The sequence below is a fragment of the Perissodus microlepis genome, chromosome 16 (assembly GCF_051167445.1).
Source record: "Perissodus microlepis isolate ML-2025 ecotype Zambia chromosome 16, ASM5116744v1, whole genome shotgun sequence".
Taxonomy (NCBI): domain Eukaryota; kingdom Metazoa; phylum Chordata; class Actinopteri; order Cichliformes; family Cichlidae; genus Perissodus; species Perissodus microlepis.
In genome coordinates, this window is record NC_140476.1 from 13,554,948 (window position 1) to 13,571,501 (window position 16,554).

Genomic DNA, 16,554 nt, shown 5'->3' on the forward strand with positions numbered 1-16,554 from the left:
CTGAGTATATGTAGATACTCAGTAATTGTTTTTGCATTTTTATTGCCTGTAGAATAACTAATTGATACATTTTCTAATAATTTCAGCTGTAGATTTAGGTGTTTTATGTAAATGAGGAGAGCATGCATAAAGCCTCCTGTGCACAAACCTGAAGTTAAACTGCACTGGAACAGTTATTATGTAATATAGAGAAAGAGCAGCAGTGCAGAGCATTTACACCCCGTGCTAGTTATGATTCGATAACTGAAGTCACATGACCACAGTTTACAGGAACATTTCTGACTGCTTGTGTGGTTTTATGTGTTCATAGTGCAGCTGTGTATGTGTGTAATGAATGGGATGTGACCTCATTTAACTGTAATTTTGTAGGAGAAAATCACAGAGGTGGTATTGGTACACTGTAATGTCCTTATTCAGTGTCTTTACTGTTCTTTACTGAGTTTTCCTGATATTTTGAAGTGCTGCTTTCCAGTGATGGCTTCTAGAAAGTGACTGAGGAAGTGGAGCAAGCCTGGCCGTCGGATCTGTGTGGAAGATATTAATCAGGGTTATTCACAAGTTATTATTTTGTGTTGAAAGCTCAAATTATACTTCTGTGCTTTCAGCTAAATCTCATTCATCAACACTGATCACCTCTTCCTTTATCTGAGGCCAAAGAGAGAAGGAAAGTCTGCTTAGAGAGTACAGATAGAAGTGTGGCTCTTCCAGCTGCTCACCTGTGGGGGTAAATAGGGTTTAAAGGCATCTTGTCTGAATATATGAGTGGGTTGATATTGATGTGTGTTTCATAGAGTTGTTTTATTGCTAGATATTCATATAAAGACATTGCTTTTAATCCGCACTGCTCCCTGCTCAGCTGTGATGCTACTCTGCTGATATTTCTCAATAATCCCAGGGATCTTTTCTACTCCATATTCTTATAAACACAGAAAGACTGGGGGAAAACTTACCATTTAAACAGTAAAAATACTTTGTAATGGAGAAATTGCAAATTTAATGAAACACACTGGTGAAGTGTGTTTAAGGTGGTCCCTAATTTCTTTAAAAACACTTTTTTGTTAGAGATTATTTCATCTTGACTTCAGTTTAGTTAGATTAACTCGTTTATTTGGTTCTGACTTTCAGCTTATAAATGTTCTACTGCTGTGCTAATTGTGACCTTTAGCAAACCCTTCGTGCTATTTAAAAGCCTGAAAAATAAGAACATGTGTTGTTATTTGACACTGGCGCTTCAGAGGGATTAATTTCCACCGGACGTGATTGCAAAGCAAGATATTTTGTCCCAATTGTGGGGGGCAGTATTTCATGACAAATGGATAGTCCTCACTGGATCCAGCCTGCAGACATTTGTGATTTTGACACAATTGGCGTGAAAGAACTGATTTGGTACAAAAGGATTTTCTCCTGTGCCGAAACAGTTTGTCCTACTTACGGAGACGCCACCGCAGCCTAACCTTCTGTTCCCAACTGGTGCTGCTTTGAAATGCACGCCCTCCTCCTCCTCCATCTCTCTTCCTCTGCTTTCCTCTTCATCTCCGTTTGCACCTCCTCCTTTCTGAGTCTGTGCAACAAGCTCCGCCCTTTCTGCCCCCCCCCCCCCCCCCCCCCCTCTCCTCTGCTCTTTGAGCTGCGTCCTCCCTGCGTCAGACGGCTCCATTCATGAAAAGTGTGACGTGAGCAGGTCTTCATCGTCCCGGTGACTATGCCGCCCTCCCACTCACAGCCCAGGTGCTGCAGGAGTTAGAGGAATGTCTGTCATCTCCCATCCTCTGCCTTCTCCCTCACTCCTGTTCTTTTATTATTATTTTTTTTCCTTTCTTCTGAATCCCGACTGTCAGTTCGGTCTTCCTCTCGCCCGGCTTTTTCCCCCCTCCACACATCCCTGCCTTAGCTGAGAGAGGACCATGAATCTGAGCCGTGTCTGCTGTGAGTAATCTGCTGATGCTATGTCTTTTGCCGTTCATCTGAGTGGAAGCACTGTAATGTGGAGGTACTTGTCCTTCTCATGCTTATGGGTATGATTTGTCTCTTTTGCACATCGCACATCTGCAGGGAGTCTGTCTGTGTGTATAGAGCACATGTCAGTATTTGTTCAGTAGCAGTGCTGCAGGAGTGTGTTGAGCGGTCGTGCGTTGGTGCGTGCTGGAGCTATTTTAGGATCAGCGGTGACGCCGCTGCTGGGTTTTGGGTTTTTTCTTTCTTTTTTTTTTTGATGCAGTGCTTCTCTGTGCCCTCTGAAGGACAGGTGGGATGTAGGTAAAGATACAGGGCAACAGACCCGCCCTCACCTGCTTTATTTTTGCCAGCAAATGCAATAAATAATAACAATAAATAAATAGATAAATAACTCCCCCTCAGTCTGACTTATCTGGGCCACATGTATTTTGTGTACAGTCACGGTCATTCCAAACCACACTGACTTTCCTTCCACTGCTTCTTATTCTTAACTCTCGCATATTTAACGTCCCCCTGCCCGCTTCGCCATGTTCGACTTTCCTGCAGCTCTTTACATCAACCTCTGTATTTACTTGGCAGCAGGAGAGCTCTGTGTGTGCCCACCTCTGTCCTCTGCTAGTAAGCATGTTTATGTAACTACACAAGATGAGTAGCCAGCAGCCAGGCTTTAGAGGAGAGGAGGTGGAGGAGGGGACGACTCCAGCGTACGTACATCCATCCGTCCTTTTGCAAGAGAGCATTAAAAAAATAAATAAAAAGCTGGATATTCATGTTTATGAGGGGTTTTCTCCAGAGTGTCTGACTTTGCTGATTGGGGGAGGTTCACTGCTTAGATTTACATGCATGCTGTGTTTTTAAGAGCAAGCAGGGAAAGCATGAAGCCAGGACATAACAGGAGCACTAATGTGTATTGATTTTCTGGGCTTTCTGCTGTGCTAGAGAGGCTGTTTTTGAGCAGAAGGAAGAACATGTAGTACAACACCCACTTGGTCCCCTTAGAGTCTCTTGCCCCACTTTTCTTTCCTTTTCTTTTTTTTTTTAGCTGGGGCTTTGTGTATTTTCATATTTCAGCCATTATAACGGTGTCAGTCACAGGCAGGCTCCTGCAATATGCATGTTTGTCTGTTGTGTCACTGTTTGTGTGTCTGTCTCTCTCCTTGTTGTTGTCGGGCCAGGCAGGCCGTCCCTATTAAAAGAGCACAAGGGGAATTGTTGTGGCAGCAGCTGCCCTGTTGTGCAGTATTGTGTGTATGTGTGTGTGCGTGCGTGCCGTTGTCTCCTGGTCGTGCAGGGCAGACAGGCCCGGTTCACATGGAGCCGGCTCCTCTTGTGTCCTTTGTTGTCGCTCTGGGAGTCTTTCCCACTGGAGCGTGGTCGGTACAGTTTCGCGCCGCGAGCAGCCACGGAAAACAGCAAAACGTCTGTTTTTCTGTTTCGCCTTGATTTTTCCTCTGATTTCACTCATTCTGCAGTCCAACCACCTTTTTATCTGCCTCATTCACAGCTCCTTTGGTCCCTTTTGCCTTCTTAATCTGCTTTTTCCCCCCTTTATCTACATTTCTCTGAGCCAGTCTCTCCCTCCACTGTCTCCTTGGCCTCACCATCCCTCTCTGTCTGTTCGAATTCATCAGCTATCTGGATGTGTGTGTGTGTGTGTGTGTGTGTGTGTGTGTGTGTGTGTGTAGGAGTGTGGTTAGTATTCATAAATTGACCTCTGTAGAGCTTTTATTGCTAAGCATCACTGGGAGCAGAGAGTCTGCTTGACTAGAAAGGCTCGTATTGAAGCCTTGAGAGTTTTGCAGAGGAGCATATGCCAGATAGTTGCAGATTTTTAGGCATTGTGTCCTGGTTGCAGTGCTGTCTGCAGCCTTGCCAAGAGGCTGGAGGGAGAGTGTGTGACGTGTCGATGGCGCACAAGCTTTTCTTCAGTTATTTATTTTCTCCGATTCTGGCTTGTACCAGATGAGGCTATTTGAGGCACAAGTTGTGTGTGTGTGTGTGTGTTTGGAGTGCCAATGATTCACAGTCGTGCTCATTCTGTTGGTCATCTGGAGGGTTTGAATGCTGACAGCACACTCTTCGGGTTTGTTTTTACTCACTCTTCCATCCCTCCTGCTCATCGCCTCTCGTTGCCACTTTCATTCATGCACCTAACCTCCCCTCTCCTCCTCCTCCACCTGACTCAATCCAGTCTTCACAACAAACCCAATTACACATGATCCCACCTGGCACTTTCCCTGTGGCTTCTAGCGGCAGCTTTGACCTTGTTCCTATTCGACCAGCAACGCCAGTCAGACCCTGAGCAGGCAGGTAAACGGGCAGGGATTATTGTTCTGTGACCCGCTTTCGCCTTCGGCCAATAACAGGTATTTTAAGTCCGCCTAGGTGAGTCAGCAGAGGGAATCAGAATATGAAAAAAGGGTATTAGTGGGAAATGTCAGCCGTGTGACGGCAGATGCCTGAGCGCTGTGCCAGATTTGTTTATTTCTCCCTTCCACAGCTCTTCCCCACACCAGCAGATTATTACTTTCACCCACCTACAGCAGCCTGTCCAATCCTCTCTGGCAGGACTCACGGCCTTGGTAGCAAGTGAAAGCTGATTTACACGTCGGACCACATCCCCGACTATCAAATCAGGACCGGGCAGCTCACATTTCCGAGGAATTTATGGAAATATATGAGCAGCATGTTTACAAATTTCACACCATTGCTTAGTCACTAGATAAGCAGAGGCCGCAAAAGTCCATAGAGTGCACCGAGAAGAGAAACAAGCACAGACATCAGAGTTCAGCTGTTCAATTATGACCCAGAATAACCAAGACGAGCACATGCTCAGTGAAGACGAGCGCTGGTCTCACCATCTGTCTCTCACTCATGTTTGTTTCAAGACAAGAGGTCAGGAGGCATGAAAGTGCTCTGTTGGTGCAGGTATTTATCTTTCCTCCCAGAAATGACCGGATGTGAAAGGCTGTGCCTCATTGTGCTGCAGGCATGTGTGCTTTAGTGTGCGATTTGATTTTGTTTGTAGGGCAGGTGTTGAACCTCCAGTATCTCATCAAGTGAGATGTTTACTTCTCTTCTGACATCTTATTGTTCAAAAGGAAGCTGAAGAACTGATCAGTGGAATGATCTGGTTTTCCTCGTCCTCGTGACCTCTGTGCACGAGTTGACGTGATTGGTTCATTTTGTCTGCTTGTTAGCGGGATTGCGCAGGTTTTAACGGAGGTGAGTTTAGGCTAAAGTTGGACGTGATTGACTTTTGATGCTGATCCACGTCTGTATCTGTATCCTGGAAGGTTTTTAGAGGATTTGTTGCTATTTCAGTTCACATCTTTGCTAATATGTATAAAATGTAAACAAAAAAAGGCTTGAGTGACATTATCTTGATATTCTAAAAACCAAATCCAGATCTAGATATCATTCTGTGTCCAAGACACGGTAGCACATGTTACAACTACAGCCTTCATGCTTGTAGCCTCTCCAAGTGTTGGATGAGATTGAGTGCGACTGGAAGCAGAAGGTCAGGACGGATGCTGTGTTGACATGGTAACGTGTGAATGATGTGGTGGGATAGGGGCTAAATTGGTTCTTTGTCAGGGGGTCGCAGCTGTCACCTGAAGGGAGGTTCCCTCTATGGGTCCCAGCAGGGCTTCTCTTAATGAGGAGCACAGAGACGCAGATGCCGCCCGCAATGCCGCGTTTTGCGGGTGGACTGTGTACGTGCGTTTACGCTCAAAGTATCGCTGAACGTCCTGCTGGCACAGAGTGTTGAAGCAGGATCTAAACAACCATACTGGCGTTTGCTGAGTGATACAAAAAAAACTGCATTCCCCCGTGAATTGCTGGGAGTAGTGGGATTATTGGATCTCGCCAGACACGCCCCGGGCATGTGTGCGTCTGTCTGTGTATGCATGTTTGTGTGTGTGTGTGTGTGAGCATGTGTGCTCCCTGAACCTGATCCCCTTGCACCACCAGCTGTTGTATGCACTCGGATATGAAGCGTTACAATAACCAATTGCAGTGAGCTCTTTATCCGGCAGTGCTGCTCTGCTCTTTTAAGGTTGTATCTATATACTATGCATGTACATGTCATGATCTGTTAGGCTTTAGGTCACCTTTAGAGATGCAAGAAATGAAAGGAATTATGTGGAGGATAAATTGAGGGGGAGGGCCGAATAGGGTCTGTGTTTGGACAAGCATGTCTCTAGAGCCCTGTAGAGGGATTAAAGGATCAGCCTCTGATAATTTCTCCCTCTCTTCCTCCCTTTCTTTCTTTATTTTACTCATTCTGCTAAATAAGTGGGTTGTGTACTTCTGTGAAGCAGCACAGAGTTCGTGCAAACACTCGGTCGGTTTGTCCTTTTACTCAGTCACGATCTCTCGGAAAGTCCTGTAAATAAATGCCTGTGGAAATGAAACCCGCAGCACAGACATTATTCATGGGATTCTACGCCCATAGAGATCTTCCATTAGAGATTAATGGAAAAGAGCAAGAGGTCCATTTCCTGTTCTTGGTGCTGGATTTGTAGAACAGAGGCACTAAAGATTCTTGTTGTTTGGAAAGAGATTTAGTTAAAAACAAAAAAGTAAAAAGGTGTTAATTTTTCGGTCTTCCTGTGCATGTTTCTGTCCAGTCAGCCATATCCACCCACAGCAAGCCCACGTCAGAAGCCCAGCTCTGAGAGCCGTTTGTGAGGTGGAATTACAGCATGGGCCTTTGCTCGTACAGCTCGTTTGTCTCTGCTTTGGAAGGGACGGATTTATTGGATACCTGAGAGAGCATTCTCTCCTTCCCCTGCACTCTCAGCAGCCTGCTTAGAGACAGGCCTGCATTATAGATGAGCTCCTGGCAGCTGCCCCACACTCACACCACTCATGTTACCCGTCCAGTAGATACACGGATACAGTACATGCTTTTGGCGAACACTTGCAAAAAGCATTGAATAGAAGCTTGGAATAAAAGTGGGATTAAAACTAAGTTTGAAGTCGGGACTCCAGGCGGTCTGTTGCAGCTTTGTCTGCAGAGAACTTATCTGCAGCCGAGTAATCAGGGTTTGTTTGTACTTTGACCCGTGCCAAGTGGAGGAGCTCTACGACCGTGCTGCAGAGAGCAACATAAACCACGCTGGCTTCAGTTGGACTATATGACTGTCCTCCTTCCACGTAACACAGAGCCAGGGCACTGCTCTGCCTCTCTGTCTCCTCCCTCCTGGACTTTGATCTTTTGTGACTGTGCGCACTGTGCAGCTTCTCACTATGTCCCTCTGTCTCCCACACCCTCTGTTTTCTACAGCTTGCTCAGGCATGATTGGATTTTTGTCCTTGTGGATTTAAAAGAGAAAAAGCTCAAGTGTCATTTACACAGTGATTGATTCACTTTTTTCCCCTTTTGGGTAGATAAACACAGTCAGACTGTGGATAAAAGGCCATCTGTTTGTCTGAAAACACAGCGTGCGGCACACTTGCAACAAATTAAAGCCTCGGCCTGGAGGATTTGACCGGTTTTGACTTTGGCAACTCCTGGTGGCAGTGTTGGAAAAATGCACTGTGCGTACAGAACCCCTCTAGTCCAGGTACACTGACCTGCTATATATGAGCGGCTACAAACCCAATTACTACATCATGAATGTAGGTACACTTACAGGAAAAAGGGCTTCAGCACAGGTAAGAAATAATATTATATTTGAGAAGCAATTAGTAGTAATCAAACACACAGATTTTAGTATAATATTAAAAATATTCAGAAATTGCTGCTGAATAATTAACCAGGAGTTAATTTTTTTTACTACTTTATGTTTTTATCCAAACATAGTTTTTATTATATTTCATCCTACTGCCGTAAATGCACTCAAATTAGTCATTGCCTGAAGTTCCCCACAGTCTCTTTAAGATCTGCCTTTTAGGAAATGACTGATCCTTTTAAAAGTTGCAAAATTGGTAGCAGAAGGTGAATAATGTTGATAGTTTTGGTTCTGTTGTTGCGTAATAAATAGTTTTGTTTGTCACGTTGCAAAATTGCTGGTAATTTTTAACTAAGCCTGATGTTATCAGGCAAAAAGTGCTTGAGCATGAATGTTTGTGCTTAACCTTTGGATCGGTATGCATGATGAAATGATCTCTACTCAGGGTTCACCAGCTGGATGATCTTTCAGCTTTATTTCCTGATTAGTGTTATTAAACTATCAAACCTTAACCTTCAGATCATGTGAGCCAGTGTTATGTAACACAACAAAATTTTAATGTGTTGTTTTTTTTTTTTTTTTTTTTTTTAATTATTATTATTTTGATTTTATGCTTTTGCCACGTCACCATCAGTGGACGTGGAAGTATTTGTGTAATATTTGTGGATGCAATAGGCAATTTGTCAGTGTGATTTGGTATTTTATTTCCTCAATTAACAAAGAATTATAATTATGTCATCCATCCTTCCATCCATCCAGTTCATGCTTATCCCAGCTGTCATAGGGCGAGAGGCAGGGTACTCCCTGGACAGGCCGTTAATCTTTCGCAGGGCTGGTCTAATCTGCATGTCAAAATAGCCTTCACAAGACACCAAACCCCAAGTTGTAAATGTTAGGATAAAAGTTATAGAGTTTTATAAAGGGCAAGCAGGTTATATAAAGTTAGACATAGAAAAGGGTGCTTGTGTGAATGGGTGAATGAGGCTTGCAGAAAGAAAGCACTTTGAGTGCTTAAATAGAGTAGAAAAGCTTTATAAAAGCACCAGTGCATTTACCAAATATGTCACAATATCAAAATCCAAATATAAAAGTGCATACAGAGGATTTGCATATTTTTTGTCGTTTATTTTTAAATGCTGTGTCCCTTCCTGACTCACAGACACACTAGGATGGTAAAGATCTTCACCTGGTGATTCTGTGTCTGTTTCTGACCCTCCATGTTCACGGCTGCCTGGGCCTTTGTTGGCTTTAAGAATGAGAATGGGCTGTTCATGCCAGATGTCTTCCTCTCAGCAGTCCTAATACACAGCAAGGTCTTTAATCCCGTCTATAGTGTTACTGCTTCAGAGAGATAATAGAAAAGCCTCGGTTGGTGTGTGTGATTGGTTGCGGCCGACTGTTTCCTATAAGTTTCCTAGAAATGAGTTATTAGTATTAATTCTGCAGTGTTGTCTCTTGCGCACTGAATTGATGCTTTTCTGATATTTCCAACATCATTTACCCTGCAGTGTTTGCACTGTGTAGCTAAAAATAATAATCATCAATGCTCTGTCAATCCCTGCAGATCTAATAGAGGACATGAGAGGTGTTCATGTCTGTTTTAGGACGTAATAGGGTCCTATCATGCAGACAGCTTTAATTATGTTTTATCTGAGGTGACTATAGTTATGTAAATGTATTTAATTGCATTCCTGTTTTTGTAGTTTTTAATCTAGTTAACAGTTTCTCATTCTGTTTTTCTCTTCAGGTGATTTTCAGCATTTAGACAAACCAGTGTGTTAGGACACGTCCCACTCATCGTCACTGGGCAGCCCATGCACATGCACGACACCATGGGCAGCTCCCCTGAGGTGCTCTCTTGGACTTCCTGTCCCAGTCTACTGGTGGGCAAGCTGAAGGAGGAGCTCAAACTCACTGTGGTTGGGGACAGCATGAAGAAATCCAGCTCGCCTAACTCCCAACCGCAGCCTCCTCAGGCCCCTCTATCCAACTTACCTCCTCAGATCATCACAGACCTCGCTCCGCCGACACACCTGCCCGTTCCCCTGCTGCAGACGCCTGGCCAGGATGAGGAGTCCATGTTGGGCGGTACTAGTCCACCAAACGCAGCCCTGAGCGTGGACTCAACTCGGAGCGAAGGCGGACACTTTGACAACAGCGTGCTCCAGCTGCAGGAGCAGGACCACGAGGAAGCTGGGTCGCCGGCATCCCATGAGCACGTTGGATGTGGCAGCGGCATGGACGACCATATGGGAGAGGGGGACTGTCCAATGGACCACAATGGAGAGGGCAAGCCGAACCTCCCGCATCACCCTGATGACATCAAGCTGCACTTCCAAAGAGCCCCTCCTGGGTCGGGAGGCTTCTTAGAGGGGCTGTTTGGCTGCCTGCGGCCTGTGTGGAACATTATTGGGAAGACCTACTCTACTGAATACAAGCTACAACAGCAAGGTAAACTTTGGGTTTTATCTTTCTGTTTGGCATCAGTTTAACACACTAAATGCTTTTTGTTTAATTCAGATGTCCCCGTACCTGTGAAACTTCTGAGAAACGAACAAAAGATTCCCTCTTGTTTCTCCTAATGTATTCTGAAACTGTAATTGAATAGCCCGTCCTGGCTTCGCCGCTTTGCTGTTGCGGGTGAAGCTGCACAGCTGTCAGTTTGAATTGAGGTCATGGTAAAGGTAGGCTCACCTTGCCGCAGGGCTGCATGCTCAGGCTGGACGAGAGCTACGGGATATGAGTGGAGGTCAGACAGAACTGGGCTGGATCTCGTGGCTGCTTAGCCGTAGTCTGGGCTAGAGTCGTAGCTTCTGTTTCTAAAACCACTTAAACAGCATGATTCAGTATTTGAAGGTCTAAGACATTTATAGGAGCTAAAGGCTTATTTATACACATATTGGTAAGAACTATAAAATATGTGCTTTCTGGTGTATTTTTGTGGTCATTTGTGGACATTGACACCACTGTGATCAAAGCTGTGATCAAAGTGCAGACTTTCAGCTATAATTCAAGGGTTTAACAAAAATATTGGAAGACAAAATGTGTGTGAATAAGAGGGAGGCAAGCAGAAAGATGCAGTCAGTAGTGAAGGTGGATGTGTTTAAGTACCCGATGCCAGCCATCCAAAGCGACGGGCAATGCACAAGAGGGGTGAAATAGAGAGAACAGGCAGGGTGGAGTGGGTGGAGATGAGTGTTGGGGGACAGAAGGATAGCAGCAAGAATGAAAGAGAAGGTTTTACAAGATAAGAGACCTGCTGTGATGGAGACGGTACCTATAGGTATCTGAACCTATGGAGCAGGTTTGGCCACGAGAGCCGGTGTCCTGCAGGTTTTAGATCTCACCCTGGGTCTTCACACCTGAATCAAATGATTAGTTCATTACCAGGCCTCTGGAGAACTTCGAGACGTGTTGAGGAGGTAATTTAGCCATTTAAATCATCTGTGATGGATCAAGGACGCATCTAAAACCTGCAGGACACCGGCCCTCGAGGCCTGAGTTTGGACACCACTGCTATAAACCAATATGAAGTATTTACTTCTTCACAACTTGTAGGAGTAGCTTCACATTTATATAAACAGAAATGAAAGACACAAACATCCTTATCCTTGGGCTGTAAGCCTATAAAACATTGTTCTGAAAAGCAAGTATTACTGACATTACTGACAAAAAAGTTGCTAAAGAACACATGTAGTTCATCATGTACACTTTGCAAAGTACCAGGATGCTGTGGTCATTTTGACAAAACTTGCTAACCTGATTTCAGACATGTGGGAGGTTCCTTTCGAGGAGATTTCAGAGCTGCAGTGGCTCGGCAGCGGAGCACAGGGTGCCGTCTTCCTGGGCAAGTTTCGCTCCGAGGAAGTGGCTATCAAGAAGGTGCGAGAACAGAAGGAGACGGACATTAAACACCTGCGAAAGCTCAAGCATCCCAATATCATCAGCTTCAAGTAAGTCCACAGTCACTCGCCCTTGTGCGTGACGCGTTTGTTTCATCTGGTGGAGCTCTGGGTGTGTTTAACATGTATTCTGTCTTTTTTTCTGTGTCAGGGGTGTGTGCACCCAGGCACCTTGTTACTGCATTATCATGGAGTACTGTGCTCAGGGTCAGCTGTATGAGGTGCTGAGAGCGGGGAGGAAAGTGACCCCAAGGCTGCTGGTGGACTGGGCCACAGGCATTGCCAGCGGCATGAACTACCTACACCTGCACAAGATCATCCACAGAGACCTCAAGTCTCCTAAGTGAGTTTTTCAGGCAGGAAGCTGATTAACTTTCTGACGGAGGAGCATCTTATACATTTGTGTTGAGAAAACACAGTAGTAGACCTAAATCAAATTTAAGTTATTTACTCTTTTTTTTTTTTTTGTTGGAATGAAATGCATAGTTTTCCTGGTGCATCATGAGTGCTGTGTTCACACAATCCATCCTTTCTGCTCTGAATAGTCTGACATTAACTCAAATACCATTCTCAAATTTAACAAAAGCTACTCGTCTTCATGTAAGAGTATGACAGATTGTTCTGTCTCATCCCCGCTGCACGCTTGCATCTCTAATCAATATCATCGTGCTGCAGCAGTGCCACACACTGTATTAGTCAGCAGAATAATAGCAGTCTGAATGTGCTGGAAAGGTCAGACTCATTCGACTAATGGGGTGATTCAGATGCTTCTCTATCAGCGAAGTCGTTTTGGCTTAAAACTGATTCTAAGTGCTAAAGAAAGAAAAGCTCATACCCCGTAAAAACTTCTGCATTATCATCATCATCAGTCTGAATGTTTTAACCCCGGGCCAACTCATCCTGCTTTCGATTTTGGCTTTGTCTGCCTTTTTTTCCCTTTCTTTCTTTTTTTTTTTTTTTTTTTTTTTTTTTACACTCCTCTTAACCAAATAGACTGACCTTGCCGTGTTTTCTCTTTGTGCATCTTTTAGTGTTTTGGTGACCCACAACGACACTGTGAAAATCTCAGACTTTGGCACGTCCAAAGAGCTCAGTGATAAAAGTACAAAGATGTCATTTGCGGGGACGGTGGCCTGGATGGCCCCAGAAGTGATAAGAAATGAACCTGTGTCTGAAAAAGTAGACATCTGGTGAGTAATAGATGAAGAAATATGAAGCAATGTTTAGCTTTTCCACATCATAGAAAATGATATTTTAAGTGTCGTCTTTAATAGTCATGTTTCTGCAATGAAACCTGTCCATCTTTGCTTGTGTGTTGCAGGTCATTTGGAGTTGTGTTATGGGAGCTACTGACTGGAGAGATTCCCTACAAAGATGTGGACTCATCCGCCATTATTTGGGGTGTCGGCAGCAACAGTCTCCACCTTCCAGTCCCCTCCACGTGCCCGGACGGGTTTAAAATCCTCATGAAACAGACATGGTGAGCAAAAACAGCTTTTCTACTACATCACTTAAAATATGATAACTGCTAGAACGTAAACATACTCTGCGTATCTTCCTTCATGATTTTCATGAACTCCAGGCAGGGAAAGCCCAGGAATAGGCCGTCGTTTCGTCAGATTCTCCTACATCTCGACATCGCCTCTGCAGATGTTCTGGGAACTCCTCAGGAGACCTACTTTAAGTCTCAGGTCTGGACCAATACTGAGAAATGCAAGACTACACCTTAACTTTGTGTGCTTTTTGCAGTGTAATTCTTTGTGCAGTGAATGTTCTGGCTGCATGTTGACTGTGTAAATCCATATTACAGGCAGAATGGAGGGAGGAGGTGAAGAAGCATTTTGAGAAGATCAAAAGTGAAGGCACCTGCATCCACAGGCTGGACGAGGAGCTGATCCGACGCAGGAGGGATGAACTCAGGTGTGTGGGGAAAAGAGAGCAGACATGTGGCTTGTTAATAGAAGACGTGGTTTTTAATTTGTACATAAAGCAGAAGTTACTGGAGTTTGGACATTTGGATGCATTTCATGCATGTTCTCAGGCATGCACTGGACATCCGGGAGCACTATGAGAGGAAATTGGAGAGAGCCAACAACCTCTACATGGAGCTCAGTGCCATCATGCTGCAGCTGGAGGTCCGAGAAAAGGAGCTGATGAAGTATGTAGATAAACATTTTTGTCACATCTCTGCTTTACTAGTATCCTGCTCTCATTGTGCCCGTATTTCCTCTCTTTCAACATTTCCAGTAACAAACTGCAACAGAACTGAAAGCATGTTCAGCTAGCTAGAGTGACAAAAATGATCTGAATGGTATCGTAAATATTTTTCGATTTTTCCTATGAGTCTCTGCTTTTTTTGACTTACGCATGATGTACATAAATAGTGAGTTTCTTAAATTATTGCAGATTCCTTGATGTAGCTTTACATGTCAGGAATGCTTTTCACTTCCCATTAATGTTTGCTATGTTGTGTTTAACTAAAGTGCAGCGTGACTGCTTTTCCCCCATGATCTGACTTAAATCTAGTTCTGTGCATCACCGTAGGAGAGAGCAGGCGGTGGAGAAGAAATATCCCGGCAGCTACAAGCGCCACTTAGTCCGACCGATCGTTCGATCCAACGCTGTGGAGAAGCTCATCAAGAAGAAAGGAAGCATTTCCCACAAACCTGGGATGCCTCCCACCAAAAGGTCTGATTTTCAAACGTATTATCTCTATTAAAAGTTACACATGTTCATGTATCTGTAGGTTCAGCTGCAGATGTGTGATTTATCGCAGCTCAGGTCAGAGTGTCATTTAAATACTGTTGAATACAATTCATATTTTCCAGGCCAGACCTGCTTCGCTCTGATGGCATCCCTAGCGTAGACCCTCTCCCGTCGCCCTCACCGCTGTCTGCTAGCCCGAAGGTCTCCACCCCTCCTGGCAAAGCCCGGTACCGAAGCAAGCCTCGTCACCGCCGCGCCAACAGCAAAGGAAGCCACAGCGAGTTCTCCGCTGTGCTGAAGCCCATTGCTGGAGCACCAGAAGAAACCCAATCTCTCCAGGAGCAACCGATCCACCATCATCACCACCACCACCACCACCACCACCCTCCTCAAACGGAGGGGAACTTTCTCCCCTTGAAAGGTCGCGAGGAGGCCGTTGTCAACTGTGCCAACAACCTGCGATACTTCGGCCCTGCCGCCGCCCTCCGTAGCCCTCAAACTGACCACATGCAGCGCCGCGTTTCTGGCTCCAGTCCTGACCTCATTTCCACCGCTGTGGATGCAGACACGCGACAGCGGACTTCATCCACCGGCTCCAAACCTGCATCAGGCGCTGGTGCTGGTTCTTTATGTCCCTGCTGCCAGGCTCACCCCTTCCCCGGCTGCCTACACTGTCAGGAGACCCCTCCCCCATCAAGCCACCCAGAGCTGCCGCACTACTCGCTGCTCAACACCCAAGAGGGCACCCAGTCTTCTCTGGGGGCGCACAACAAAGACACAGTCTCAGATGGAGAGACCACAAAGAAGACAGAGACGCAGGAACAGGATGCATCCCAGAACGCGCACACACTGCCCTCTGCACTGCCCCGCACTCTCAGGCCGCTCAGGAAGGTGAGCAGAGCTGGTGGCTTTACACCGATGAGTATGTAACGTGTGCTTGTGTGGGATTAAAAGCTGTTACCGCTTCTTTTTCAGGGTGGTGATGAGTCATCCGAAGAAGAAGAGGGAGAGGTGGATAGTGAAGTGGAGTTTCCAAGGAGACAGAGGTGAATATAGAAGGTCATTTAGTTTGCAGCAAAAGAAAATGATCTTTAGCAGATCAACTAGGAGCCATTTTCAAAGGAAACTGCTGCAGTAACCATGTGGAAGTTTTCTTTTCATTTTTTCTCCCCTCTCTCCTTGACAGACCTCATCGCTGTATGAGCAGTTTCCAGTCCTACTCTACTTTCAGCTCAGAGAACCTGTCGGTGTCTGACGGAGAGGAAGGAAACACCAGTGACCACTCGCACAGCGGACCCCTGGAGAGGCTGAGCGCCAGTCAGGAGGAACACCTGGACGAGCTGCTGTCCCACACGCCGGACATCCCCATCGACATCTCCACCCAGTCAGACGGCCTGTCTGACAAGGAGTGTGCCGTCCGCAGGGTGAAGACGCAGATCTCGTTGGGGAAGCTGTGCTCCGACGAACACAGCTACGAGGTCAGTTTGCGTGAATCTCCGTGCAGATGTAGCTCGAAGGGTGGTAAGATCCACCGCTTCAGTCCAGATAGCTTTCAGCAGCTCTGTAAAAAGACACGAGTCCAGAGCATGTGGTCTTCTGACTTTGATGGTGTCCTAACATTTCCTCCAGCGCCACCATGAGCGGCTGTTTAAAGGATTACTACCAAAATGGGTTTAGCATGCGGATATGAGCATTTAGCTGAAAGCACTTCTGTGGCCAAATAAAAGCTCTCAGGGCTGGGCTTCTACATATAGACTGAAATAATGTGACACTATGCACATCACTTATTAATAGTAAGCCTTTGCTCTATCACTACTGATAAACACACTCTGTATTCGTATGTAGGTCATTAAATCATTTTACTTTGATGTTTAATTTATTCATTTACAGGGGACCGAATGTGCTCATTTTTAATTCTATATTTTTATCTTTGAACTTTGCTACAGTAGCTTTGAATGATTCACAGTTTAAAAAAAAAAAATCCCTGCAGCTCATCAGTTCATCCTCTGCCGGAAACAAGTGGTTTTAGCTGCTCCCCATGCACAAGCAGGAGCAGAGCCATCTGCAGCCTGAGCTTTTGAGTCACAGGGGCTGTTTGGGTGTAATCAGTCCATACTGACCTTATTATAAACTATGGTACATCTTACATGCACCTTGAAAAAAGCGGGGATTGGACCCGTTTTTGGCTTCAGAACTGTTCTTCATGGCACAAACTCAACAAGGTGCTAGAAACATTCCACAGAGATTTTGGTCCATATTCACATGATAGCATAACACAGTTGCTACAGATTTGCCGGCAGCACATCCAC

The 16,554-nt window shown here is 45.3% G+C and overlaps 1 protein-coding gene across 4 annotated transcripts in view; it reads left to right on the top strand.

The window, feature by feature from the left end:
- map3k13 (mitogen-activated protein kinase kinase kinase 13) overlaps window positions 1–16,554 on the top strand; it is a 39,900-nt gene that overhangs the window by 17,148 nt on the left and 6,198 nt on the right. The window contains exons 1-13 of one of the 4 annotated variants that reach the window (XM_084907540.1): window positions 1,660–1,990; window positions 9,385–10,088; window positions 11,407–11,590; window positions 11,691–11,882; window positions 12,571–12,729; window positions 12,861–13,019; window positions 13,122–13,230; window positions 13,350–13,459; window positions 13,581–13,697; window positions 14,066–14,227; window positions 14,368–15,136; window positions 15,221–15,291; window positions 15,432–15,723. In XM_084907540.1, the coding sequence (XP_084763666.1) occupies window positions 9,452–10,088; window positions 11,407–11,590; window positions 11,691–11,882; window positions 12,571–12,729; window positions 12,861–13,019; window positions 13,122–13,230; window positions 13,350–13,459; window positions 13,581–13,697; window positions 14,066–14,227; window positions 14,368–15,136; window positions 15,221–15,291; window positions 15,432–15,723 (2,961 nt within the window). In that variant the 5' untranslated portion in view covers window positions 1,660–1,990; window positions 9,385–9,451. Of the gene's footprint in view, window positions 1–1,659; window positions 1,991–9,384; window positions 10,089–11,406; window positions 11,591–11,690; window positions 11,883–12,570; window positions 12,730–12,860; window positions 13,020–13,121; window positions 13,231–13,349; window positions 13,460–13,580; window positions 13,698–14,065; window positions 14,228–14,367; window positions 15,137–15,220; window positions 15,292–15,431; window positions 15,724–16,554 lie in introns of those variants that run through there. The other 3 variants (XM_084907539.1, XM_084907538.1, XM_084907541.1) reach the window with 3 other exon arrangements.